Source organism: Populus euphratica, unplaced genomic scaffold, assembly GCF_000495115.2.
Source record: "Populus euphratica unplaced genomic scaffold, PopEup_1.0 scaffold23.1, whole genome shotgun sequence".
NCBI classification, from domain to species: domain Eukaryota; kingdom Viridiplantae; phylum Streptophyta; class Magnoliopsida; order Malpighiales; family Salicaceae; genus Populus; species Populus euphratica.
This window is the reverse complement of record NW_011499892.1, coordinates 1318735-1344531: the sequence shown is the minus strand read 5'-3', so window position 1 is coordinate 1344531 and position 25797 is coordinate 1318735. Positions and strand designations below refer to the sequence as shown.

Below are 25797 nucleotides of genomic sequence, written 5' to 3'. Positions count from 1 at the left end.
CAGAGGTTATGTTAATTCAGATTTTGCTGGTGACCTTGAGAAAAGGAAGTCCACTACAGGCTATGTGTTCATAATTGCAGGAGGAGTTGTGAGTTGGGTTTCTAAACTTCAGACTGTTGTAGCATTATCCACAACAGAAGCTGAGTACATGGCAGCTACACAAGCTTGTAAAGAAGCAATATGGATGAAGAAACTTATGGAGGAGCTCAGGCACAAACAAGAGAATATTCTTTTGTATTGTGATAGTCAAAGTGCCTTGCATATTGCAAGGAATCCAGCATTTCATTCAAGAACAAAACACATAGATGTTCAGTATCACTTTGTTCGCGAAGTGGTGGAAGATGGAAGTGTGGATTTTCAGAAGATTCGCACAAAGGAAAACCCAGCAGATGCTTTAACGAAACCAGTTAACACTGATAAGTATATATGGTGCAGATCCTCTTACGGCCTAGCAGAAATGTAAGCAGCATGAAGATTGCAAGTATAGAAAGGATAGAAGAAGCACAAATAATCAAGTGTGAAGACTTGATTAACTCATCAAAGTCTTCAAGTGGGAGAATGTGAAATCACCCTAACATTGTTGACAAAATCAACAATGTTTGTCAACAATGTTAGGCACAAATTTGTCAACAATGTTAGGCACCAATTTGTCAACAATGTTAGGCATTAATTTGGTGCCACCTACCTTACTCTTGTCTTTTGCATGGATGTTTGCCTATAAATAGGCAATGCATTCAAGCATTATAGACACACCATAAGAGAGAAAGAAGAGAGGGTGAGAAGAGAGTAATCCCACAAAATTGTGAGGTATTTGTGAGATAGTAAGTGAGGTGTTTTCTCCTAATAATAGAGAGATTTTTGTTGTTCTCCTATTATTAGAGAGAAGTTGTATTCCCACATTACTTAGTAAAAACATTACTTAGTAAACTCTTCTATACTTGCCCGTGGACGTAGCCAAATTGGGTGAACCACGTAAATTCTTGTGTGTCATTTCTCATTTTATCTTGTCCCTTATCTTTTGTCTTGTCGGGTTTGCATGCCAGCATCCTAACACAAGATAATACAAAACGAGCCCCAAAGGCTCACACTGATGTTTGCTGTACAAGAAACAAATCAGACGCAGAAGATTTAAAATATATTATCTGACATGAATACAATCTAAGAGATAACCATAGGTTTTTCAAATCTAAATCTGAAGTTAGTGTTCCTGCAAGCCTTGAGGAAAAATAACATAAAATAAAAATAAAAATATGCAACAGACTGTGCCTCTCGGAGCACTGGAAGCATGTATATTCCTCACGAACAGTATGAATTTCGAGATTGGGTTGCTGAGAGATTATCTGATAAAGACCAAAAAAAAAAAAACAGTGATTTTACAATTTGTACTGAGAATCACAATAAACTAAAATTTTAAATTATGTACCTCGCTTACTAACGGCTAGGCGCAGGCCTTTGCCCATGGCCTGATATGTGTGTGTATTGATCATTCAAATAGATTATTTAAAAATTAATTTGATAATTTTTCTCATTGGATACCATTAAAGTTTTATTTTTTTTATATGATCGGAGCTTGTTTATTCAAAAGAAAAAACATGAAAAGAGAAATTATACTAGAAAATCATTTTGATTTAATAAAATTATATTTATTTCTCTTCTTACAAAAAAAATAATTTTTATGTAATTAAATAAAGAAAAATTAATTTATTTCATGTGACACAAATAAATATATTAATAAATATTTAACTTTTAACTTCTCGGGTGGTTTTTAGTTATAGTTAACAAATCTTTTTAATTTTTCATTTATTTTATTAAATGGATGGATAAAAATTTTAACTAACAATAAAAAATTTCTTTTAGTTTCAAAACATGACATGTTGGCAATGGCTACATCAAAAAATTTAATTTTAAATTTAAACTCAAAACTTATACTTACTATGTCTTTGGTTACACGATATATATATAAACAACTAAAATTTGTTATTCACGTACAAGAAACAATTGATCAAAATCTAATTTATTTCTTTTCTCTTCTCTAAGAAAACGATCGCCAAAAGCCCATTAAGCTTCACGCATCCACCACATTACTCTTTCGCTTTGGTGGCCTCGTTGAGAACTTGGGAATCGGCAAAGAACTAGGTGGTGGAGAACTCGAATACGCAGGATCAGCCCAACGCTCCGACAAAGGTAAATTCTCGTTCACAAAACCCAACTCCTCGTAAAAAGATGTCTCATGTCTAGGAACTTTAACATTAATGGTTATAGAAGAGCTTTTTGAAATGATCTGAAAGCGACCGCTGTCAACAGGATGAGAATTGAAATGAGACTTCACAGTTGGTGATGGTGTTTTTGAAGGGTTGGAAGTGGGAGGAACATGGTTGGTGTTTTTGGTTGCAATAGTAATGGAAGCCTGAAATGGGGTTGTGAGCGGACCCTCGCCGGATTGGCAGGTCCCAAATTTGACCTAACTCTGGTTGAGTACTGATTCCTGTGTTGAGTCACAACAACAGGAGTCTCCGTGATTTGAAATGCTCACTGATTCAGTTGCTGTACTCTTTCAACTGTACCCAATTCAACTAAAATTTCCATCACTTACCGGACTCTCTCTCTCTCCCTTACAACACATCCTCGTTCTCTCCCCAGTAAACATCAAACTCAAAAAAAAATCCATGAATTCCAGCCGGAAGATTCGTTGCTGATATAGGATGCAAGGACCATAGAAGTACAAGGAACCTTGGCTGACAGGTCCAGAAATACATTGAGATGACAGACAAATTGAGAATTGCCCGATCGAGAAATGGCAGTCTCATTATACTTGTGTTAAAAAGGAAATTATTTGACATTTCCTTAGAACTTAACAAAGATTGAGCCTCGCGATATTATGTGATTCTTTGTGCTTCTTGCATACAGATGATACCTCGCGATATTATGTGATTCTTTGTGCTTCTTGCATACAGATGATATGACTGAATTGGCTAGGGTTTCAAGTTTAGCCAAGAGAAGAAAGAGTTTTTTAACGGAAATTTCGTGATTTTAAAACAATATGGGTTTTTTAATCAATAAATTAAATATAATAGCCAACCTATAATTAATTAGATTTTTTTTGTCAGTGTTATATGAATTTATAAAGTTCAGAATATAAATTATAATTTTTAAAATAATCAAGGTAAAATGATAAAACTAAAATGTATGGTCATTTATCTATAACTACGCTATAGACCTGCACACAAAGAGGACAAGTGTCGATTGGAGGAGGGCCCCTAAGGTTAAAAGATAAAGGAGTGGCTTCAAATAAAACGGATCAAACCGTTGGAAATAATGAGGTTTGAGAGTAATTTCTTAAGGTTTTATCTTATATTATATTGTAAGGATACTACTTTAAAAAAAATATTGAAGCATTAATTAAGTCTAAAATATTTCAAAATCTTACATTAAAAAAAGAGCTTTCAATTCCACATTTAAAACATAAGATCTTTAGTGTTTATATATTTAATTTTTATATGAATTAGTAACTAAAAATAAATAAAGTGATAAACTCTTATATATAAAATTTGCCGTGTAAGATTTTTTTTAATTTTTTATTTATGTGTAAGGTAACAACTATGTTTTTTAAATCTTTTATCTTTAAAAACAATTTATTTTTTATTGACATCATGACAACAACTAATCACATAATAGCTCTTTAATTCTACTATTTATTTTTAAAATAATTGTTATATATTTCAATTTTTCTATTTATTTTTAAAATTTTTGATGTAACATATCAAATTTGGACAATAAACATTTCTCGATAACAAAAAAACTATTTTTTTCTTTTTCTTTATAAATTTCATCTGTTTTTGTTTTCAATTTTTAAATAAAAAATTGAAAAATATGTTTATTTATTAAAAAAATAATATCTCTATTCAAAAAATAAGAATACGTTAAGATTATATCTATTTTTTTTATAAAAATTCAAAATCATAGAATATTAATTTTATTTGATTCAAATTAAAAATCATTATGAAAGAAATTATATCGTTAGCTAAAACAAATTACATTAGATTTATAATAAAATTTAAATTTATAAAAATATGAGAATATAAAAAATAATAATTTTAATATTTCAAATTACTAAAAAGTGTTTTGTGTATAAAATAGAGAATTATAATGTTTAAGTTTTTTTATTTGAAAAACATTGAAACATTTATATTAGAAAATAGTGAAGAATCTTTAATTTTTTTTAAACTCGGTATAAATTTGAAAAACTAAAAAACTTTGTTTTGGTTTCTTGAATTTTATTTTTTAATAAAATATTACCTTGTTTATGAACAGTTGTAATATTTCTTTTCTTTTTCTCCCAAATTTTTGGGCAAGTACTTGCGCATCGTATTGGCTGGCCTGCTAATGCACTGTGATTGGGTATGGTCTCATCCATAGAACCTAGAATATGGATAAGGTGATAAGCCTACGTGGCAAAAACCCAGTCCCCTCCTCACAACTCCTCGGTAGAAAACAGAGACTCCCTATGCTCGCTCCTCTTCCCTCCCTTCCACCAAAAAACTCCATGGCTTCACCAACACTCCTAACCCCAACCTCCAGACTCAAACCCCTCTCTCCCATCAAACCCAAACCCACTCCCACCACCGCACTCCCACCGCCGACACCACCACAGCAACAAATCCGAAATCACCTTCTCCGCCGCCACTTCTTGTCCTCGGCAACCGGCATTCTGACTTCCCCGCTGATCCTCCCAGTCACTCCAGCTTTTGCAGCATCGGATGAAGAGTACGTGAAAGACACAGAAGAAGTGATCGACAAGGTCAGGACCACCATGAACATGGACAAGAGCGATCCTAACGTGGCCGATGCAGTTGCTGTTCTAAGAGAAACTTCCAACTCTTGGGTGGCTAAGTATAGAAGAGAGAAAGCTTTACTCGGTCGTGCCTCTTTTCGTGATATTTACTCGGCTTTGAATGCTGTTACGGGGCATTACATCAGCTTTGGGCCGACAGCTCCCATCCCATCCAAGCGGAAGGCCAGAATTCTCGAAGAGATGGACACTGCAGAGAAAGCATTGTTAAGGGGAAGATAAATTAATTTAGATTTTGCTTTTTGGGTTTTTATTTTGCTCCTATCTGAATTTTAATTACTTTATATTTGCTTGAGATCACATGACGAGAGCAAAGATTCGTGATCTTCTTCTTCTCTTCATAATTTCTTTTTTTGACAGATGCGCTCACCGATAATTACTGCTCACTATGAAGCTTCACGAACTGCAGATTAATTTCATTTTATCTTTTATCAATTACCTCTATGAGGTGATTAATCTTATTATACTTCATATATAAAAAATAAATGAAATGTTAGAAGAGTAAACTTTTTAATTAATTTTGATAAATTACAATATATTTTTAGAGATAAAATAAAATTAACCCATAATCTATTTGAAAAAAACAGAGAAAGGGAAATTTTTATTAAGAACATTTTTTAACAATCGGTCATTGTATAATTCAAATTATCATATCTGTATATTTCACGCTGTCTATTTGATTACATTTTTGTGTTATAAAATGTTCTTAAAATTATTTTTTATTTTAAAAAATATCATATTAAACAATTTTGATGTGATAATATTAAAAATATTATTTTAATATATTTAATTTGATTATTTTCTTATTCTTAAAAAGAAAATCGAATTAGAAGTAGCCGGGAAGAACAGAAGAGGTGTGTTCGAAATGTGTGGCCTAATGATCGGTTTTCCGATAGGGTGAAAGACTGGGAATGGGCTGGATGATGATGAGATGGTCAAAGTTCATCTCATTTTCAAATCATTACCGTTTAAATTTAACTTATTTATAGATGCAGCTTGTAATATTCATTAAAAAAATAGTTTTTATAAAATATTAATTCCTAAAAAATTAGTTTTTTATTTTATTTTTAACGGTGTTATGAAAACAATTTAAAAATATTTTTTATTATAAAAAATAAACAGAAAAATAATTTAGTTTTTTCTTTAAATTTATTAAAAGATTCATGATTAAAATAAAGAAAATGAATAAATTAAATTAAATTTATAAATTATTTAAAATAAAAAAAAATTAATTTTAACGAAGAAGTAATTACTGTGGGGGATGCTAACAACACATGGATAGACAATTGTTAAAGAACGTTTTTTATTGTTAAAAATAATTTTTAAAACTTAAAAAAATATTATTTTTATATTTTTTAAAATAAAAAAATACTTTTTAAAATAACCATAATTACACTACTACTAGTAATACAACAGTCCTGTAATAACCCTGACTTTCAAAGTGGAAACTGGGAACTGATAATTTCTGCAAACTCCCTGTCTCTCTAACATTAACATGAAATTAAGAATCTGCATCTCTTGAATGTTGTTTGTAGGCTGGGATATTGATTTACTTTACATCAGATTTTCCCCATTCTCTTCAACTCCTCATATAAGAAGTTTGATTTTCATCCAAAACCCTCACAGAATCCATGAATTTACACCAATTATAAGCTCAGATCTAATAGTTTCAATTTGTTATATGACTATCTTATTTTAATTCAATTATAAAAATTGGATGATAAAAGTAGAACCCCCTTCTTGTAAACAAGAAGATTACTCTACCATGTTTTAGAAAGAAAAAAAGTACGGTTTAATAACCTAGGTAGAAGGTGGTTTGAAATTACAGTTATAATTATTTTTTAAAATATTTTTATATTAATATATATTAAAATAATATTTTTTTTTAATTTTTTAAAATTATCGCATTAAGATGATCCAAAACATATAAAAAAATTACTTTTTAATAAAAATTTTAAATTTTTAAAAATAAATTATTTTATCATTTTATAAATTTAAAATTTAATTTAATTTGCATTTTAAAATACTGTTTGAAAATGAATATGATATGATATGATGAACTAATAACTCATAATCAGTGAAATCTGACATAATTTTTAATTTTTTCTTAAACGATATTATTTTAATTTTTAAAAAAGTTAATTTAACATCGGTTTGATTAAACTTTGAGCCGGGTGATGGGCCTGACCGGTTTCATTATTTTGAAAAAAAGTCCAGGGCAAGGGTCAATACTGTAATTCAAAACTAGAAATAGGGTTTAACGCCCTAATATAAAAACGTATTCTGCTACTGCCCCGACTTCTTTTATTTCCCTTCTCACGGAACCTCCTTCGCATCTCGCCGGCAAGGTAACGCTCTCTCTTACGCTAGCTTTCTCTTTGAGACATTTTTTTCAATATATGGACATTTTTTTCATTATTTTGGGATCTGAATTGTCTTTATTTTTCTTATACAGCTTAAGACTAATTTAAGTCTCCAGATTTAAAAAGAATCATCATCATGTCAGGGTATGCTTTTTCTATGATTTCTTTAAAGAAAGTTCAATGACAAAGGGTTTTGGGTTTTTGGCATGTTATAGTCTTTGCGGAATCCGAATCACTATTTTTCAATCTGTTGCATTTATTTTCAGTGAAGAAGGTGCTGTTCCTCAGAATGAGACTCCAGCTGTTGCTGATGCACCTCTCGGTGAGCCAATGGACTTGATGACAGCATTGCAGCTTGTTCTGAGAAAATCACTTGCTCATGGTGGGCTTTCTCGAGGGCTTCATGAAGGGGCCAAAATGATTGAGAAGCATACTGCTCAACTTTGTGTCTTGGCCGAGGATTGTAACCAACCTGACTATGTCAAACTTGTTAAGGCACTTTGTGCTGACCACAAAGTGAACTTGCTGTCTGTTCCAAGTGCGAAGACCCTGGGAGAGTGGGCTGGTGTGAGTATCTCTTCCGCTTCCTGTTTTTAATCTTGCATCTCTTTTGATTAGCTAACATGTCTGCAAACTCTGTATTGAGATTACTGCTCTTAATGTTAGTTTTTACTACTTGAAGTCATAGTTGTAATAGTTCAACTCGAGAATAGAAATCACTATCTGAAACGTTAGGGATGAAAATGTAAGTTTCTTACAAAGAGGGGGTTAAAATCGAGGAAAGGGAAACATTAATGGCATGTGTGATTACTGTCTGAAATTAAAGGGTCAGATGGTAGATTGTACATGCTCTTTTGTGTGCTCTTTTATGTTTATTCAATTAGCTTCATTTGGAGCTCTAAAGAAACAGTATTTGCTTTGTTGGTTTGTTTAATTTTAATGCGGTGAAGTCCATATTATTTTAATGCTTTGTAGAATGTTCTTTAATACTTCAAACTTGTTTCTAGATTTGTTGATAATGGTCTTCAAATTGTAGATCCCCTTAGGTTTCAACTCAATAAAAATTGTGCCATGGTCTCTTAGGTTGAATGTCATTTGGATTGATGGGTCATTTTTCTTTCTCTTGTGAAAATTTGCAATGTTTCTCCTTGTATAGTAGTTAGTGATTTATCTAATATGGGCTCTTGGTATCCAGTTGTGCAAGATTGATTCAGAGGGGAAGGCCAGGAAAGTAGTTGGTTGCTCTTGCGTTGTTGTGAAGGTAGTAAAAATCAGTTTTGGAGTGCTGCATCTCATTTTTATTTAATTGATTGTCTTTCGAAAGGGATTCATCATATTCTTTTGCTGACTGGTTTGCAGGATTTTGGAGAGGACAGTGAAGCTCTTAATGTTGTCCAACAGCATATCAAAGCTAACTAAGTCATTATGGATTTGATCCTTTTGGATTTTCCCGGAGTCCTTTAAGGAAATTGAGTGTATTTTGTTTTTCTTTATTGTTGTAGTTGAAACATCATCTATTTGCAGTATATCAAAAAATATTATGATGTTTTTCTCGGTCGCAATATTTTCAGCTTCTACTTGGTTAAGTGTGAATTGTACTAGAGAGGCCAAGTTTTTACTTAGAATGGGATGCTAAATGTCTAGAGTGACAGAATTAGAGCGCTTCTTCGTTCATTTTTCTAAATGATACTGTAGTGGGATATTAATTGTCTTTATTGATTTCAACAGGCAATGTTTACGCCCAGGATTTTCTAACCTGAGGAATCCTGTGAATTGTCCGCCTCTGGTTTCCATGCTTATTGTTAATGTTAGTTTTGACTGGTTGAATTTAGGTTATAACTGGATGAAACTTGAGTTGTCACCTGCAAGAGGTGAAAAGCAGATAAATATAAAACAAAATGTGTCAATAATGTCTTTGTTTTTGTTTTAATCTGAGTTCATTAAAAGTGGCTCCAGTATGGGAGAAAAAGGAGGCAAAGCCCACTGGAAACCCAAAAGATAACTGTACAAGGAGCCTGGAACTAGACACCGTGTCAATAAAGGGTTGACTTTCTACAAAATGTGTACATAGTTAAAGATGATGATTCTCGACTTCCTGCTGGAAGCTTGATAGGTTCTGCCCCCCCTGATAGTCAACCTCCAGCTTGATGCTGTTATATCCAGTGGAACATTGTTTTGCTCAGGTGGGGTTTTTTGATTTCAGTGTATGACTTTATTCATAAATGAACTTGTATTGCTATGTGGAATGCATGTCTTTCTATCCTTGTAACATTTTTGGCGTTGATACTGATGTTTGTGCAGATGGTAGATAACCTCAGGTTTTTGCTGTCAGAGGATTAACATGGATAGCAAATATAGAGCGGCATCGATGAGAAGCAAGGAGTAGCTGAAGTAGATTGCAACTACAACCACGGAACTGAGCATGGTTAAGCAAGACAAACAACTCAAGAAATCAACAAAATATTCTATTCTAAAAAACTAGAAACTAAATGAGATTTGCTTCTCTTTACAAGCGAAGCACAACTCCTTTTTATAAGAACCGAACTGATCTCCCTTGAACCAACGAATGAATTCCTTCGCTCAGCTTAGAGAGCAACAGCTTATTGTGGATCGACTTCCAACTTGGGTTATACTCTCACGTCTCTAATGGAACGCAACATAGCACAACAGTTGCGAGGTTTATATCCTATGATGCCCAATTTGAATCAAGCTCTTTCAAATGATTGTTCATGGACTTGGAGAAAATTGCTAAAATTGAGAACTGTAATTTGGGATCAAATTGAGCATGTAGTGGGCAACGGAGAGCATATCTTTCTCTGGTGGGACCTTCGGTTAAAAAATATGGCCACATGATCTTTTTTGAGTCTGGGTTGCCTTCAACAACAAAGCTTTCACAGGTGGTGAATGGAAATGGCTTTTGCCAGATAAGATACTATGAAAGCTATTCAGCATGCTATGGGTGGTATTCTATATCGTACTTGTGTACAAAATGGTAGTGTCACTTGGAAGCTCACCATCGACGGGCAATTTCCAGTCAAAATTTCTTGGGATTAGATCAGGAAAAGGGGGAACAGAGTGGCTTGGTTTCAGTTGATCCGGAAGCCTCACATATTCCAAAACACAGCTTCATGTTTTGGCCAGCTATTTTGGACAGATTTAACTGCGAAGAGAAAGGAAGATTAAAATGGGAAGGGTCGTCAATCCTATTCGTGTCCTGTGTAAAGTAGATGGTGAAGATAGGAATCACCTCGTTTTCACGTGTATATTTTCTAAAAGAGTATGGCTGCAAATTCTTCAGTTTTGTCGAAGTGATTACACGGCTTCTGGTTGGAGTTCAGAATCTTGTAGGGCAATGCAGAGGGCACCATCATTCTGGCTCATCGAATGAAAGCAGTACTGTTAAGAATATGGTTCAAGCTGTCCAATTAAGGCTACAGGATACTAAATTTCTAGGAAGCAATTAGTAATCCAAAGATAACAAGATTTTTTGATCTTTGGAACTTCTGTAAAGCTTAGTTGTTTAAATTCTTTCATCGATAAAAATCAGGTAGGTCGTTCACCCTTTGCTCCCTTTTATTTGACCATCTGCCAAGCAAATAGAGAGAAGCAATTAAGACTATATCCAAACTTTTGGAGACTCTGGAAACTATTGAAGTCTATTAGGATAATCTTTCTAATGTTATTTTTAGGGGGCAAGTAATAATGAACCGCTTTGGTATAGCGAAGAAAAGAAAATCTCAAAATGATGTAATGAACTTGTATTCTGTTATACCTATTGCATCCATGCTTACCTCTTGAAACTTTGTACATCATACCACTTTCGAGTAAGTGTCACTTCATGGCACTTGCGATTGAATGTCAACCACAGACGACTTGACATCATAAACCTCCCATGGTGTCTTGAAAAGCAAGCATGTGAAATAGCAGCTAGTATATCATTTGACGGGGAACCCTGTAAGTCGTTGTGATGGTAAAGCAAGTGGATGCCACACCTTTTCACGACAATTCCAAAACCCATGTCAATCCAGACATCGAGTTGATCCCCTTCTTCCACCTCATCCTGAAATCTCCAGCTCATATCTACTATGCCTTTCTCTTTTATTTCATTCTCAAACAACCAACAGCTCAGCCACATCATATCCTGTTGGACTTCACATGGAAAGAAGGTGACTCGTGGGTCATACATCCAGTCAAAATTTCTTGTTCTGTTAATAACTGTAATGTTAGGGGATAAATAGCAGGATTCAAGGGAATCTTCCCATGCATAAACTACCGATATAAGAAATCCTGTTACTTTACAATCACGATCAAGTGCGGGCACTTGCAAGGATACTGTGTCTCCTTCATTCTGATGGCTGAACCATGCTGGAATATCCTTCACTGGTAAAAAGATGCTGTAAATAGATTTTTCACAAAGAGCCTGTTGCATTAGAACCATGGGATCAGTACATAAACAAGCCAAACAAACATATCTGTGTGTGCTAGCATCAGCATGTGAGCAGGCAGTCACATCAGAGGGAGAGATAAGAAACCTGTAGAGGGCTAATTATAGCAGTTCTTGTCAGATTATTAATTATATGCACTTCAACAGCTGGGAAAGGTTTTTCCGTGACCAAGCCACAAGTTCCCAGAATGTTTTCCACAACGTCCACTCCTAAGGGTTCCAAGTTGAAAAATCCCTGCACGCATTTTAAGTTTCGGCAACCATGCAATTTCAGCTCTCCTCCTCGCCAGAATTTCATGTTAATGTATTGCAGCCTAGGGCAATCATTTGCATGGAATGTTTCCAAGCTTGACTGAAGCTCTGGGATGCACTCCAGTCTTTTGCAGTTGTTTAGCCAAAGTTTTGTAAGCATAGGAAGGTTTCCAATGCTAGCTGGTAACCTTGTAAAGTTGTTCCCGCATAATTTCAAAGTTTGCAGAAGGAATAAGCCTCGAAAATCATGCGGAATCATGGAATCAGATAAGTTGCAGTGTCTGAGATCTAGTTCTTGTAAAGAAGTTGGGAAAATGTTCATTGTTTGTGGAAATTTTCTTGGGGAAAAGATAAGATGACAATCATGAAAAGACAATATTTTAAGTTTTTCTAGATTTCCAATGGTTTCTGGAATAGAACTTATTGCAGTTCCATCAGCAAGAAGAAAAACCAAGGATTTCAAACTCCCCAAATCTTCAGGCAATCCCTCAAGTTTCAAGCAACCTGACACATTTAGCTTCTTAAGTGAACTTAGAGCACAGATGCTCCCGGGAAGAGTTTTAAGGCTCTTGCAATTTTTGAAATTCAGAAAAAGAAGACGACCAAGAATTCCAATGGAGTCATGAACCTCTACCAAACTAACGCAATCTTTAAGTATCAATTTTTCAAGACAAGGTAAGCCTTCGAAGTTAGGAGTCTTGGTGAGCTCATGGGAGTGGCTAAGGTTGAGGAATTTCAGCTTTTTAAGAGACTGCGATAATAAAACATAATAAGATATGTGTAAGATGTTAAATGTTTACCCTTTTGAACTAAATAATATGCTTGTAGGAAAATTGAAAAGATATCATAAGCCACCTTTGTTTCCTCCGAAAACTGGTGTAGACTGCTATAGCGCATATCTAGAGCAATCAAAGTTTCCAAATAAAGATCAGGTGGTATTGATTTCAAAGGGAATTCGAGCCAGCACAGCCACCTTAATTTAGTGGAAATATATTCATAGCTTCCTTCAAGGCATATGCAATTGAGTTGCAGCAGTCGTAGCTTTTTCATCTTTTTGAATGCCTTGGTATTGATTTCAAAGGGAATTCGAGCCAGAATGCCTCGGTACTAAACGACTGTTTTAATCCTGGCAGGTTTAGAATGAGGCCTTCAACTGCTTTTGTACCCTGATTGAAGAAAAATATTGGCTAGTAAAACAAGAAACTAATGCATTCATGGATTTATTTTAAAGATGTGAAAACCTTTACCAATGATTCTCTTACCATTCGGTCGGTTATTACATCAATGACATCTTCTTGGCGCCACAGTCTGCTACGTTCCCCGGGATCTGTAGAAGACTCTTGGCGAACGATCTCTCTTCCCATGTCCCTGAGCAAATCATGCATCGATAACTTATTATCAGGTCCAACTTTTAAAAGGCACCTCCTCATGAGAGTATTAATTCCATCAGCAGGGAAGAAACCACAATCTTCAAGTATGCTCATGATGTAATCCTTGTTATATCCAATGAAGAAACATGCAATATCTAGAAATATAAATTTCTCAGTATCATCAAGAGAATCATAACTTATTTTAAGTTTGTTGTGGATGTCTCCGTTGCCAATCACTTTCAGCTTTTCCAACTTGCTATTCCATACATTGATGGATTGGCCGCACAAAGAAGAGCCCAAGACTTCAAGAGCTAGAGGAATTCCTCTAACATAAGATACAATTCTTCTCATGCAATCCATGTAATTATCAACGGGATGGTGTTCATTAAAGGCATGTAAACGTAGGAGCTGGAGAGAGTCATCGTTATTCAATTCCTTGACCTCGTATTGTAGATACAACTCTGATGGTTGTAGCAGATCCTTGATTCTAGTTGTTATTATCACCCTGCTTCCTGGAAAAAGCCATTCGAAATTTCCAATAATCTTATTCAGCTGTTCCAGTTCATCAATGTCATCCAGAACAATGAAAATGCGCTTCCGACGCAGCCTGTCTCTTATCACGTTCAATCCTCTACTAATGTTGTCTATCTTTTCATGTTTTCTTTTCAAGGTCTCCGAGAGAAGTTGCCTCTGTAAGTAGGCTATGCCCTTGGAAATTGATTCTTTTCTAACATTTTCAAGGAAGCAGCTACCTTCAAATTCATGGAAGACTAAATTGTAAACCTTCTTGGCAACAGTCGTTTTGCCTATACCCCCCATCCCATATATCCCAACTATACGGACATCTACTAGCTTTTCACCTAGCAATGAAATCACCTCTTTTGCACGAGAAAGCAAACCAACTGGGTGTGTAGTGACACTCAAGATTGTTCGGTCAAGTCTGTCTGAAATATCCTTAACAATATAGTCAATATTTTTTGCTTCGTGCCTGCAATTTTATGAATGAAGTGAATACCAAAAGTAGAGGATATAATGCATGTGCATCCAAAGTGTCCATAGAAACAGTACGAATAACAAAAGCACATGAACATGTATTGCAAGCAGGAGCAGCTAGCAAGGCGATAAATCCAAAGCATAATACACACATGACACGACATAGCAGCATAAACCAATAAGCTTAATTATAATATATCACTACATTTCGCTATGTGACAGAATTATATTATATTATATAACACATTAAAACCAGAACACTGTTCTGCAGCAGATTGGTTGCTTCCATCCTCACCCTTTGTGCATGCTGGACACGTGGACTTCTCAACTCGCAAGAACTAACATGCTATTGCTAAGCTTCCTTGCTAAAAGATTTGGGCGGGGGGAGGGACATAGAACCTGGAGAAAATCGGCTAGAGAGGGGGAGAGACGGCATGGGAAGGAGAGAGTGAACAGAGGTAGAAGTTTGATGAACCCAATTTTAATTTTTAACAAGAATGGGCCAAGGAACAAGAAAGAACAATGATGGGTGAAATACGAATAGTGAGGAGCAGGAATATAATTTTGTTGTAATAAATATATATTATGTAATTAATTCCTAAAGTTTAAATTCAATGAGTTTTTTCCAACACAAAGTAAAAGTACTTGTGGTAATTTCAAAACAGAATGATTGATCAATGTAATTGCATGAAATCTCAAGTGATTAGTGCAAGTCAATGTTTTCATTTTTGTAAGAGATCAACAATGGCATCTTATAGTTGATAGCTACTTACCCATCCCAATGTTTTTGTAGATCCAGGCCCTTGAGGCAAGCAACTTCTCTGAGAGCATCCTTCCATTTCTGCACTTTATCCATGTCATCCTTGAAACGCTTTTCATGTTCAGCAAAAGCTTCTTCAAAACTCCCTTTCAGCTCTTCAACGTCAGATGGATCTATGTCATAAAAGACAGGCCAAACAGCATGGCCTCCTTCTTTTCTACATTCGAGGATGTGCACAAGCTCATCAAGACACGAAGTGGAGGATGCATAGCCTTTTGAGAGAATGACAACAGAAAACCTTGACTTCTCAATTGCTTGAAGACAATCGGGTCCAATTTCTTCACCACTATTGATCTCATTAGCATCTCTAAACGTGTGGATTCCATCTCGAACCAAAGCAGAATATAAATGGTCTGTGAAACCTTTCCCTGTGTCTGCACCCTTAAAACTCAAGAACACATCGTAATCCCATTTTGATGAGTTGGAGTTGGAGGAAGCCATCGATGGAGATGGGTTTGTGCTTTCTTTGCAGATCTTGCTTTTAGGTTTAAGCTCTTCCGCAATCTGCCCTAGGGCGTTTACTTGTCAGCCCAGGTATCAGATTTTTGAGATGGCCAATGGTGTACTTCTTTAAGGATTTATTACATACAACAGGCACCACCACGCTTGCTCGCATGACCAGGGGTGACAAAGTTGTCGGTGATGGTATAAAAGGGGTAGCTTAAAATAAATTCACCGATTAGTTAAAGTAACTAAATGCTTGTCGTCCTCCTCCTCCTCCGTGTCGATGTGATTCAATTTGTTGCCTATCCACCACGCCACTCTGCTTTTGGACTTCATTTTCTAGGTTCTGATTCTATCTCGTGTTCATTGAGTGAAGTAGCGATGTTACTTTCCTTTATTGGCTTTTGCTGCCTTTCAAGTTGTATGTTCTGTTAAACCATTATCTACGTAAAAAGAGAAAAAGAAAAAGAAAGGGAAGACCTTGCATGTACCTTTTAGAGGGGATGCATAGCCTTTCGAGAGCATGACAATGGAGAAGAGAACTAAAGCAGAATATTAATGGCCTGCGAACCTTTTCCTTGTGTCGGCGCCTCTAGAACTCAAGATAGAGCCCTTTTGAGGTAGAAGCCATCGTTACAGATGGATTTCTGGTTTCTTTCTTTCTTTATTTTTTTCTTAAAAAAGGCTTTGTACAGAACACAAACCCATTGGTTTCTCTAAACAGATTGCTCTGTATTTTCAACCAAGCAGATTAGGTGCCCCAAATAGCCAGATAATAAAATGACGGAAGGGAAATATTTGATTTACAAACGGTTTGTTTTGTTTTGTTAGTAGAACACTTGATATCGTTATGAAGTTTTTTATAACATGGTTTCCAAAGTGGATCAAGCTCGACTATAGAGGGAAATTTATAAGTCTGGTACCCAAAAAAAAAAAAAAAACACTTGAGGAGTATAGAAATTTAATCGACCGAAATGAAAAGAAGGAACAACACTAACAATATTGAGCAACAACTCAGCAACTTGTGTATTAGCCCAACCAAAAAAACGAGGGACTGTTACACTAGAATATTGCCGGGACAACGACTAGTGAACAAGCCCATATCACTGTCATGAACTTCCTATAAAACAAGCTGAATCCCTACAAATTGCGGACGTGCTGTCTGGTTGCATTTCCACGCTGCCGCTTAGAGGAATCTCCCCTTGGACCCGATGGCCCTTGCATGCTGTGCCCGGCTGATGTGGAGCCTTGCAATGTAGGCCTTTGATTAGGACTCCTAGCATTGTGATAACGAGGAGCGGTCTGCTGTGTGCTGTTCTTCAGCGAGCTAAGGAAGCTACTTGGATTCTGACTGATCCCTCTCCTTCCTGAACAGGACTCGTCAATCTCAGTTGCATGGACCATTGAAGTCAGTGACTCCACGGATTCTCCCGGTAATGAAATCCCAGATAGCCCATCATTGGACAGAATACAAGCCGTAGCATTTGTATAGGCCCCAAGAGCAGGAGGAAGTTCTTTGTGAGGATGCGTCACCTTAAAGAAAATGGATGACATCGTCAAATCAGGTTAAACAATAAGGTTTGATGCAGGAGAAGACCTAATATATCAGTGTGTATTGAAACGAATCCTATGCAGACTCAGAAAAGACAAGGAGAAGGAAACTGAATCACGTACTTTGAATAAGATTGCTGCAGATAACTGCTCTCTCAAGCAGTAAATTTGAGCAACATCAAGGGCTGTTGCTCCAAAATAAAGCCACCGATCCACAACAACCATAACTGAATTATCGGGAGAGGACATGATCCTCTCACCCTGTTGAGTGCCTAATTTGCCATGTATCTCCATTCCATCTTCATCACTTTCAGCTCCATCTGCACTATCATAGTCGTCATCATCGTCCTCATCATCCTCGTCATCATTCTCTGCAGGAGCGACTACAATCTCTGTTGCGAGTAGCAATAATGGCAGTGGACCAATGACAGTACAGTTCCTTATGTGCATACCCCCATCTCCACGAGTTATCTCATCATATATAACCAATGGGTAGTCATTAGATTTCCAAAATGATAATTTAAAATTAAGGGACTGAGGGTGCAACCGAACTTTAGCACCGCTAGTAGTCTCCACAACACGCTTTCCATTTTTTGGTGGAAGGAACCTCCCCACCATTGGATACAAACCAGCCACAAGGACAGCATGGACTATACCTGGAACATGCGCATTTGTATTACAACTAGAGACATTTTCTGGAATAAACCCCTTGCGTATTAGTTCTCTCTGGAGTTGTTTACGCATGGCTTGCAGCATATTCATGGTGCTTGAAGAGATAAAGTATTGTGAACAAAACGATGCTTCTTGACCCCTATTCTTCGCATTGTTCCAGCACTCAAAAGCTGCTAAAACTGCTAGCTGATCACTGTGCCCACCATACAATGAAGCAAGCTCAAACTTAGCAGCAGTAGCTCTCTTCTTTTCATTAGGCAGCATAGGAAGGGTAAATGGATCTCTATAATCAGATGCACATGCCAGTGTCAAAGCTGGGTCAAGGCAATTCATCAGAATGGCAAAGAAAATCATCTTGCTCGTCAATGGATGAACAGGTAAGCAACCGATCTTCTCTCCTAGTTCTGTCAATGTTTCATCCACTGATAACGCCCCAATATCTAGAAGAACAGCAACAGCATTGCGTATGGTTTCTGGAACCGGAGGGTCCAATGTCTTTTGCAAGAAATCTTCTATCTTGCAATGGGGATCAAGCAACTTCACCTGTATTGAGGACAAGAGTTAAAGAAGGAAAGAGAAAATAAGCAATCATAAAAGCTTTCACAACCCATGCCTACATTTAAAGATAGAATTTATAGAAAAATTACCTGTAAACAGAGTTCCTCAATTGGCATTCTCTTGATTTCAGGAACTTGGAAATCTGGCAAAGAAGATTCTCTGAGTTTTGAATATAGATGATAACATATTCCAGGTTGACAGCGCCCTGCACGTCCCTCTCGTTGCTTTGCACTGGCTTTAGATACCCAGGACGATTGAAGAGTTGATACATTGTTATAAGGATCGTAACTTTTTTCTTTCATGCGTCCACTATCTATAACATATACCACATCATCAATAGTAATGGCACTTTCAGAAATATTAGTTGAAAGAATGATTTTTCGGCAACCCTGAGGTGGGCGTTTGAATACCTTCCTTTGCTCCACAGATGGAACCATAGAATGGAGAGAGATTATAATAAACTTGGAACCATCTTTAAAAAACGGGTTTGCAAGTAATCTCTCCCGCGTTCTATTTATATCATCCCACCCTGGAAGAAAAACAAGGATAGCACCATCTTTGGAATCAACACATATTTTCTTTAATAACTGCTCTATAAGAACCACATCAATAAATTCAGGATTAATTGTTGCCATATATTTATCAAGAAGTTGCTGTTGTTCCAAGGAATCAGCCAAGGCATTCTGAGCATGTTTTCTTATTACTTCAGCAGCTTCTTCCTGGTTTTCTCGTTCAGCCCATTTCAGTGCTGTTAATCCACACTTGGACTGTAAATTGCAGTTTGCGCCCAAAGAGAGGAGCATGCAAACATCACTGACCCTACCCTTTCCAGCAAAGACCATCAGTGGTGTCAGTCCACTCGCAGAATGCTGATAATCATACACCTTTGGGGTTCCTTCAGAAGAAACCAAATCTAGGAGGGAATCAAATTCATCATTTGACCAAGCCAAGTTAATAGCTTCATCTAAAGCAGCTTTATCTTCCTCTGTTAATTCATGACCTTCATCCAGGACATTTGGCATAGCAGAATCAAGATGATTATTATCTCTGGAATTTAAGATAGAAAGCACATCCTCCAAATGGAAAGCTTTGACCTGAATAATATTAAAAAAAACAACAACAACAATAAATGATAAGATTATTAAGGATAAACAATTTTAACTGACACTCTTGGAAATGATTTTTACAGGATAAGTGAACCCAGGAACACGGATAATTGGGCAGCCACCAAAATATTGTGAAAATCGTTCAGCATCAAGAGTGGCACTCATCAATATCTGTATGTTTGATTATAAGAATACAATAATTAATTGCTAATCAAAATTGTTGAAGATAAGGAAACAATCCTAAAAGCGTTGATGGATCCTTTTAGAATAGAGCATAAAAATTTAAACTAACCAGCCGAAGATGAGAATGTGAAGGAAGTATGTCCCTGCACATAAGGAAGAAATTTCAGAGAAAATAATCCAATAATGGAAAGTGTACAAGCACACAAAGTGATCAAACATACAGTATTGATTCTAAGTATCTCAGAGTTATATCCAATGTAACAAATTTTCCTCAATTGAAAAGATTCGAGTTAAGGCTCAATTATTGTCATAGCTATTAAATTAAAGCAAGATAAAACTGCTTGAAAATTTTAAAATCATATATGTAGTACCTAATAATTGCCAACATGAAATCAGAGAAGCGATCCCTTTCATGAATTTCATCCTGTACAGCAAAAATTGGGTCATTGGTGAGCAACCCATTGCATATAGATGTATTTATGAAGAAAGTTGAAATAATGGGGATTGAAAGAATCATCTGAATTCATGGAATTATTCTGGAAAAGGCAATGCTAGAATCAGAGTCTGCTGAGTGCTGTTTCATTGTTCTGTTTATTATTTACACACACACACTAGACTACAACAATTAACTATTGCCAAGATATAAAACCATCAAACAGAAAATGCTAATCAAACAATGTCACCCCACACAAATATAACATGATCCTAATCAAGTAAGAGACAATGATATTGAAAAGGAAGATTAGGAAGACTGTAGCTAAATACCACAATAATATGAGTTAAGTCGGAAACATTTTCCTTGGCCGCTGTATTAGCCTCATTACGCGACCCAGTGATGCCCTTGGAAACCAGAATCCTCAATAGAACCCCATTTGTACAGAACACAATTGACGAGTGCTTCCCACCTTTACTTTCCAAACGAATCTAATATTTAAAAATTGAGTCAGCAGCAGTACAGTATATGAATGTAGAACCAATTCCATACATAAAATAAGATGGCAATGAAGAATTTAGGATCCAAGGTGAAGTTTGTTAATGGTTGCTATGCATGATCATGTGGGCAAGATTTAATGGATACAATATTCTATTTTCCAGATTTAGTGTTGCACAAACCCCAAGATAAATTAATAGCTCATGGTGAGACATCCACAAACCCCAAGATAAATTAATAGTTCATGTTGAGAAACAATACCAAGGGTAATTCTGGTGAGAAATTAAAATAACCAATCCAAGAAATACCTAACAGTAGGAAATCTAAAATTTTAACTATCAACATAGTTTAACTTGGATCAAATAGCTTGAGCTACCCAGTACCAACCCCAGTGAACTCCTGATGACCATTTTGTTGCCAGGAATAAAAAACAAAAAAAACAGGGAATAGAAATAACAAATTAAGTCTCATTACTGCATTTGGTACATGTAGCTCGAAACCATAAAAGACTTCATAACAAAACCATGGTGGTACAGATAAAGATAGGCAATAAAGAAAGAGTGCTTGAGCTAGTAGTGTGACAATGTGGAGTAGATGGTAGTGCTAGTGAGGAATGGGACATGGTGTGGATAATGCAGCAGGATGGTGGTGTGGTGGTGGTGGTATGGTATGGGAAGGGTGTTTGGTGTGGTGGTAGGGGAGACTATCATAGTGGTGGTGGCTAGTAGAGGTTTTGTGTGGGCTGCTATGTTAGCAATGGTATGGTCATGTGGGGTGGCTTTCATTCCTATCCTCCTACACACCCACAACCCCTCCCCAACAAGAATGAAAAATATATTAAAATTTCTTTCCCTAACATACACATTTGCATTCCCTATCTATCAGTATTGACTACCAAACACCTAAAGTTGGAATGAAAACTTCATTTCCATTCCCTGAAACCAAGAAGGTCCTTAAGGATAAGGAAAGGACATGGTCTCTCGGGTATCTATCAACAAAAGTGCGTTAGAGACATTGTCTCCTAATGATTTCCAACCTTGTTGTCACTTTTATGAAGTACTAGTAATTAAGAGAATTTTTTTTTACTTGTCTAATTATTCAAATCACCTAGTTAAAGGTTGTGACAGTCATCAAGAATTTGTGAGAAGTACCTTGTATCCAACGCTATCTCCAACATTTTCTCCTCTTTCATAAGAAATTCTCTCAGCAACTAGACAAAAGAATAATCAAGAGCATAAAATTTTGGCACAAAGCAAGGGAAGCAAATATGTTGGAAATATATCAACAGCTAGAACTTCACATGCTTAGCAAGTGGCACAAACCTGATATTGCAGAGATACGTCGAGGTTGTGTACAAACTATTTTACATGCTTCACCCTTTCCCCACATGTGGTCCAAAAGAAATTGTGGCACCTGCGTCATGTTTAACAAGTACAGAACTCAATGATAATGAAAATAATCATAGGTTTATTCAAGGGAATGAATGCCTCATCACATGTGCTTATAAAAGGAGCACCTATTCTATGTAATCATAGAAATTGAATAATGGAATTATGAGTATTTTTTGTTTAGTTTAAGGGGTGGTCTTGTGTTTTTTCTTCCTATTCTCTTTTCTCAAGTGCTCTTTTCTTCTTCCTTTTTATTCATTTTGTCATTTGCTATATGGTAACAATCCCAATTCCACCTAAAACACATCCTAAGTGGATCTCAATTCCACACACATCAAACCCCCTAATTCCCACCTAAAATCTCTATTCCTCCAAACCTAGCTCACTATGAATCCTTTGTGGGATACCATCCAAAGTTGGCCTACATCATCTTTATAGACAACATTCTAAGTTGTAAACCCAAATCCAACCTTTTCAACCAAGCAATTTAAACAGATATTTGCCTAACCTATCCTGCAAAGTAGCTAAAGTTGGCAGATCTCAAAATTTTCCCTACACTACTAAAACCCGTACTCTTCTTCCACTCAATAACTAAATATGGTTTGATTGCAGAACTAAATGCTCATCTGTGAACTTTCAGTTTATACAATGCTCAATCAAGTCTTTCAAATTCACACAATTGGTTGTTTCCACATCACAATGACATCTGGCAGAAAGCTCATATTAATTTTGAACACCTGAAGCAACAAAAGATGTGACAGGTGGCAGATCATGCCATGATATCAAATCTGTAGCAGTGAGATTCTGACAAAATCTTCAACACTGATTTTAATTAAAACAGAACTATCTTTGCTAACTTGTTTAATTATAAACCAAAAACATGCCCCTTCGGAATGATGATTGTATCCACCAATGATCTGGGCTTCGACTATTTTTGGATCAATACCTCCGTAGCTCATTTTGTTGGTTGCTGAAAATAACACAGTAGATGACCAGAAGGTGTCCCGAGCTCAAGAGGGAGAGGTATTGATTGGCGAGAGATACAACATTTTAGAAAAATGTTGAAGCTCTTAGAGAGACACTCTGTGTGTGTGTGTGTGTGTGTGTGGAGAGGGAAAGAGATTTTTTCCCCTTGAGGTAGACTTCAACCTTGTTTTAATATGCGTTTGTCAATCTCAATTCTTATTAAATTTTTTGCAATATTTTTAAGATGGACCGATGCAGAGCAAAAAACAAAATTCTGAAGCCCAAGGACCTATCCAAGTTTCTAAAGTTGAATGATGCAGTCAAACATAGATGTAACATTAAGGAAAAAAAATTGTCATTCAACCATTAAAACCAAATGGGACTTGGACATCCAAAAGACTAGTAGCAAAGCATAACCAAAGGAAACATGATTGCATATCATGTTCACTATGACAACAATAAAAAGCAAGAAAAGCTACTTCTGAAACACAGTTTCTACAAGCCATATTAGATGTACCATAAAGAAGACAGAGCAGAGAATTGGTAACCTGTGTCGTCTTTCCACACCCAGTCTCACCAGAAATGAGAACAACCTGCATAAACAAATTAAGCGACCATTAAGTTTTGGAAAATAAGCTAAATTCAATCATCAAATGTCGCTCAAACAAGCAAACAAGGAATCAGTTTTTAGAAACAATTCCTTCCTCCAACTAAATCCACATTCAATACATATTTGATAGACATAAAGAATTGTCAATAATCAAGTTATGTCTAACGCAATTTCAATTGAGGAGCCACACAGACAAATCATCAATTCTAAAACTTTAGGCATTACCTGGTGAGATTCTATAGTGGATGTAATGACATCCATAAAGGATGCAATCGGAAGCTTAGACCTCCCTTCAACAATCTGCACACATATGATGGAATCTCAGAAATCATTTACTGTCAGACAACTGCTTTGCAAAATTTATAAGATCTTTAAAAGGGAAAGGAATAGAGCTTCACCAATAGCCATCACTAGAATGCATAAATCTTTAAGCTCTACTAGTAGGAGGACAGTAATAAAGATACAGCATTGAAATTCTAAATCAGCGAGTTAAGTTGTATAACCTGTTTTAACTTTACATCCTTTTCTATTCTAGAAGCAAATGATTCAACCTTCTTTGCAATTTCTGCTTTTTTTCTGGAAGGTTTAGAGAAGATATCATCTTTTTTCTCTCGTGTTTTACCAGCAGTTCCACTATGTTTTACTTCTAGCTCTGCTCCAAAGCCGCCTTCTTCAGGAGGGTAGTTTGAAAATAGTTCTCCCAAAACCATTTTTGATTCTCCTGAAAATGTCAAATGAGTGAGGTTTTCCTTCCCCTTTACATCATCTAACTTCTTTGTATTCTTGTAAACAGAAACACATCGCTGGCCCCCACGCCTATACATATTTCAGGTTCGTTAGAAACTATATTCGAATCAGAAGAAATCACTACGACCAAGTTGAAGACAAGAATTTCTACAGGCATATATTTACACTATTCAATGTCAGATAAAGCATAGACACATAAATAAGCACTCACCCAGAACTCTTGGACTTCATACCCATTTTCTTGCACACCTCATGTACCACAGCACGGTCATAGTTTGATAGGTTAGCTTCGAATGTGTAAACTGCATGCAGCATCCAAACATCAATATACTGATCTTCCAAAATAAATTCTCAAGTGGGCGATATCAAATAACCGCATTTTGTAATATAAGGATGGTAAAGACCATTCATTATGTTCTTCCTCGTAATGATAAAGTTAGTGTTCTTCTAATTAATCAGGATTAAATTGAAACATATAGAACTAGACAAAGCCTGCATGATAATTTCTTTGTTCTAAACCGATAATGAAAAAAAAAGAAAAAGAAACCTTCACAGCAGATTGAAAAAAGGAAAATTGTTTTTATTTCATCACACATACACTACGAAATTTAATTATATTAGCTTCATGATCAATAGGCATACTTAATGAACAAATACTACCAGGTTTAATAATATTAGCTTCCTCAAATTAAACAGCATATTTACAAGAAAACAGGAAAAAAACAAAACACACCTAGCCATTATATAGCAACCAAGTAAACGGCATTAGTTTTTCTTTCTAGAATTAAAGAACAACATTCATCACAAAAGTGACAAGTGAATTACTTCTAATGTTTTCTTTAAAAAAAGTGAAGTACCACAATCTGAAAAAAGAATTCCACCATTTTCATCACTTCAACTATAAAACAAAGCAAAACCCATATAAAAATTTTCAGTTTTAAACAATTCCCCCTATGAGAAACACCCAGATTAAATAATTGAAGGAGAGAAAACAAAACAAGGTAGAGACCGAGACATGTTCAGGAGGTTTGTGGTAAAGTCAATAATACCTTGATCGGGGGCAGCACGGAAACTTTCAAGAATTTTCGAGATTCGAATACGAGTAGCTTCTGCGACTCTAGGGTTTTGCTGCTGCGCTGCTTTCTTCTGCTTCTTCTTACCCATTTTTCCTTTCTGTGCTTTGGTTTCTTGACTGTTCATGTTTTATGTTTTTGTCTGCTGTCAAAATAAGGAAAGACTAGGTGTGTGACAACAGTCTTTCTTATGCACGTACACACAGTGTCGAAAAGAAGAGGGTCGGAACAGGGGTATACTTTGAGGGTTCCCTGTCGATTCTTTTATTTCATTGTTGTTTGTAGGGCTGCGCGCCTCTTCGTTTTTAGGGTACCTTCTTCTTGCTTTGGAGTTTTCCCTCGCCCCCCACCTCCACCTCTTATTAATACAGGAGCGCTGAGTTTTCTAGATTAGCTTTTCGAAATTCAGTAATTAGGTTTTGACATGGACAACATGCTTTAGGCTTAGGAAACGAAGCCTAGTTACTAGTTAGTTTT

General features: G+C 36.0%; 4 protein-coding genes across 12 annotated transcripts; 2 read left to right on the top strand and 2 right to left on the bottom strand.

Moving 5' to 3' along the window:
* The first annotated feature begins 4411 nt into the window (after positions 1 to 4411).
* On the top strand, positions 4412 to 5190 carry LOC105131469 (photosystem II repair protein PSB27-H1, chloroplastic-like). The gene has a single exon (XM_011034469.1). It carries the CDS (start codon positions 4427 to 4429, stop codon positions 5069 to 5071), a length of 645 nt encoding a protein of 214 aa, XP_011032771.1. The 5' UTR covers positions 4412 to 4426; the 3' UTR covers positions 5072 to 5190.
* A 1936-nt stretch (positions 5191 to 7126) lies between these two features.
* Positions 7127 to 8873, top strand: LOC105131464 (40S ribosomal protein S12-like). Its single transcript, XM_011034453.1, has 5 exons — positions 7127 to 7197; positions 7305 to 7356; positions 7479 to 7779; positions 8408 to 8473; positions 8572 to 8873. Exons 2-5 carry the CDS (start codon positions 7349 to 7351, stop codon positions 8629 to 8631), a joined length of 435 nt encoding a protein of 144 aa, XP_011032755.1. The 5' UTR covers positions 7127 to 7197; positions 7305 to 7348; the 3' UTR covers positions 8632 to 8873.
* Positions 8651 to 16120, bottom strand: LOC105131465 (TMV resistance protein N-like). 9 transcript variants are annotated; one of them, XM_011034456.1, is made up of 8 exons: positions 15045 to 16016; positions 13171 to 14266; positions 13009 to 13074; positions 12764 to 12970; positions 11745 to 12659; positions 11004 to 11632; positions 10729 to 10797; positions 8651 to 10584 (listed from the first exon to the last, which is right to left on the bottom strand). In XM_011034456.1, the coding sequence occupies exons 1-7, from the start codon at positions 15530 to 15532 to the stop codon at positions 10743 to 10745; spliced, it is 3456 nt and encodes a 1151-aa protein (XP_011032758.1). In that variant the 5' UTR covers positions 15533 to 16016; the 3' UTR covers positions 8651 to 10584; positions 10729 to 10742. The 9 variants fall into 9 exon arrangements, 7 of the variants coding, with proteins under 7 accessions (XP_011032758.1, XP_011032756.1, XP_011032757.1 ...); XR_843441.1 differs by having other exon boundaries at positions 8799 to 9390; positions 9526 to 10797; XR_843442.1 differs by having other exon boundaries at positions 8799 to 10372; positions 10460 to 10797.
* Positions 16121 to 16403: 283 nt separating this feature from the next.
* On the bottom strand, positions 16404 to 25712 carry LOC105131467 (ATP-dependent RNA helicase DHX36). The gene is made up of 14 exons (XM_011034461.1): positions 25297 to 25712; positions 24459 to 24549; positions 24004 to 24316; positions 23726 to 23800; positions 23439 to 23483; positions 21859 to 21949; positions 21688 to 21746; positions 20371 to 20529; positions 19977 to 20029; positions 19715 to 19748; positions 19504 to 19593; positions 18406 to 19410; positions 17210 to 18301; positions 16404 to 17068 (listed from the first exon to the last, which is right to left on the bottom strand). Exons 1-14 carry the CDS (start codon positions 25445 to 25447, stop codon positions 16676 to 16678), a joined length of 3651 nt encoding a protein of 1216 aa, XP_011032763.1. The 5' UTR covers positions 25448 to 25712; the 3' UTR covers positions 16404 to 16675.
* Positions 25713 to 25797: the final 85 nt, after the last annotated feature.

Bases quoted from the DNA above. Each gene is read 5' to 3' on its own strand.
- LOC105131464 (XM_011034453.1), top strand. The intron at 7,780-8,407 runs GTGAGTATCTCT...CTTGGTATCCAG, and splicing joins CCCTGGGAGAGTGGGCTGGT to TTGTGCAAGATTGATTCAGA. The intron at 8,474-8,571 runs GTAGTAAAAATC...ACTGGTTTGCAG, and splicing joins GCTCTTGCGTTGTTGTGAAG to GATTTTGGAGAGGACAGTGA.
- LOC105131465 (XM_011034454.1), bottom strand. From the start codon at position 15,532: ATGGCTTCCTCCAACTCCAACTCATCAAAATGGGATTACGATGTGTTC. The intron at 11,633-11,744 runs GTTTCTTATCTC...CTAATGCAACAG, and splicing joins CTATAATTAGCCCTCTACAG to GCTCTTTGTGAAAAATCTAT. The intron at 10,798-11,003 runs GTAAGCATGGAT...TTTGCTTGGCAG, and splicing joins GATGTACAAAGTTTCAAGAG to ATGGTCAAATAAAAGGGAGC.
- LOC105131469 (XM_011034469.1), top strand. From the start codon at position 4,427: ATGGATAAGGTGATAAGCCTACGTGGCAAAAACCCAGTCCCCTCCTCA.
- LOC105131467 (XM_011034461.1), bottom strand. From the start codon at position 25,447: ATGAACAGTCAAGAAACCAAAGCACAGAAAGGAAAAATGGGTAAGAAG. The intron at 24,550-25,296 runs GTATTATTGACT...TGCTGCATGCAG, and splicing joins CCGTGCTGCCCCCGATCAAG to TTTACACATTCGAAGCTAAC. The intron at 19,749-19,976 runs GTACTACATATA...CCTTATGTGCAG, and splicing joins TTCATGTTGGCAATTATTAG to GGACATACTTCCTTCACATT.